Source organism: Merops nubicus, unplaced genomic scaffold (genome assembly GCF_000691845.1).
Source record: "Merops nubicus isolate BGI_N331 unplaced genomic scaffold, ASM69184v1 scaffold35456, whole genome shotgun sequence".
In the NCBI taxonomy this organism is placed as follows: domain Eukaryota; kingdom Metazoa; phylum Chordata; class Aves; order Coraciiformes; family Meropidae; genus Merops; species Merops nubicus.
In genome coordinates this window covers 427-2,077 of record NW_008617567.1, presented here as the reverse complement: position 1 = coordinate 2,077, position 1,651 = coordinate 427, and the positions used below count along the sequence as shown (strand labels likewise).

Here is a 1,651-nt window from a genome sequence, read left to right as displayed (position 1 = left end):
CTCCTTCCCCTGGGGGGCAGTTTCCATCCGTTCTACCCCACCCTGGCGCCCTGCAGGGGGGGAATTGTGACCCAAATGCCCCCCCTGGGGTGGTACCTTCTCAGGGAGCTGAGCTTCCACCTCCTTCTTCAGCCTCCTGAGGAGGAAGGGGCGCAGCACCTTGTGCAGGCGCCGGATGATCAGGATGGTCTCCTCTTCATTCAGGTCCACCTGCAGTGCCAGGAGAAGGAGGGGGTGACCTTGGGGACACCCTGAGGACCCCCCAAACTCCTCCTAGGGGGCAACTACCACGAGTGGAGGTTTCTGGGGTGATAATTTTGAAGTTGGGGGTGGTGTTTGTGGGTAGAAAACGTGGGCTGGGCTCCAATCACCCTCCCCCTGTTTGCCCAAGGGGCCACAAGTGGTGCCAACACCACACCCCTGGTTGAGGAGCCCCAGGAGAACCCAACCAACTTCTCCTACCCCCACCCAGATGCCTCAACAAGGGGAAAAAAACCACTCAGGACCCCCAAATCTTCCAAACCCCACCCCAGAGCCACAGGACGTTCCTCCCCCCCACCTTGTAGGAGTGGGAATGATTTTTGGGGGGGGTTTTTTGGCACCTTCTCGCCCGTCATGGCGAAGGGAGCGTTGAACCACTGCTCAAAGGTGCTGCAGCTCTTGAAGATGGTGGGCAGGAGGAAGTTGAGGAGGGCCCAGAGCTCGGGGAGCTTGTTCTGCAAGGGGGTCCCCGTCAGGAGGAGGCGTCGGGGGGCCACGTAGTGGGTGTTGAGGACCTGGGTGAGCTTGCAGTGGTGGTTCTTCATCCTGTGGCCTTCGTCCACGATCATGTACTTCCAACGGATCTTGGAGGGGGATGGAGAAGGGGGGGAGGGGGTGGAGAAGACCCTCCTGATAGCAGAGCCCACCAGGGAGGGAGGAGTTCCTCGTGGAATCCCTTCAGGGGCTCCCCACTGGGAGAAATTTGTGGGTCTGCTCATAGGGATGGAGCTCGAGGGGCTAAGCTCACAGAGCTTGACACTAGGTTTGGGGAATTTTAGTGGGTTTTGAGGTTTTTGGGGCCTTTCAAAGCCTGGCTGAGGGCAGACCCAGCAGCTCTCACAGCCTGGGCAGACCCAATTCTCCAGAACCAATCCTGAGTGAGATCAAACCCCTCAACCCCACAAGAGTTTTGACTTTGGAGCTTTCCAACCAGCTCAATCTTCCCAACCCTCCAACCTTTCCCCTTCTCCCTGTGGCAGGCAGCTAACAAACCCCTCCAGGAGGGCAGAGAAGAAATATTCACCCTTCTATGGATGGATTTATGAAGAGGAGAGAGAAGATTTGCTGCAGTGGCAGGATGTGGGGGTAAAAAAACACCCAAAGCTTCTCCCAACAGCTCTTGGCTGCGTCCCCACAGCTCTCATGAGGTTCCACAGCCAAATTTCTCCCTCCAGAGAGGCTGTTTCTGCCAGGGAGGGGCTCAGGGGGGTGAGGATGAAGAGGAGCAGGACTCACCTTGGCCAGGATGTGTTTGTCTTTGATGATGTATTCATAGGTGGTCAGCAGGACGTTGAATTTCCCACTTCGGAGCTGAGGGACGAACGCTCGTCTGGCTGCTGGGGAGCCCTGGGAGGGGAGGGGGAGGGGGGGAAGAGTTTTCCAGAGAATT

The 1,651-nt window shown here is 57.6% G+C and overlaps 1 protein-coding gene across 1 annotated transcript in view; it reads right to left on the bottom strand.

Annotated features, from left to right (window-relative positions):
* Positions 1-96: 96 nt before the first annotated feature.
* Positions 97-1,651, bottom strand: part of LOC103775725 (transcription activator BRG1-like) — a gene marked incomplete at its 3' end in the record, with an annotated part of 1,944 nt that continues 389 nt past the window's right edge. Inside the window, exons 2-4 of the mRNA XM_008943198.1 lie at positions 1,498-1,608; positions 603-845; positions 97-210 (exon numbers count right to left, since the gene is read on the bottom strand). Of these exons, the coding sequence (XP_008941446.1) occupies positions 97-210; positions 603-830 (342 nt within the window). The remainder of the gene's footprint in view (positions 211-602; positions 846-1,497; positions 1,609-1,651) is intronic.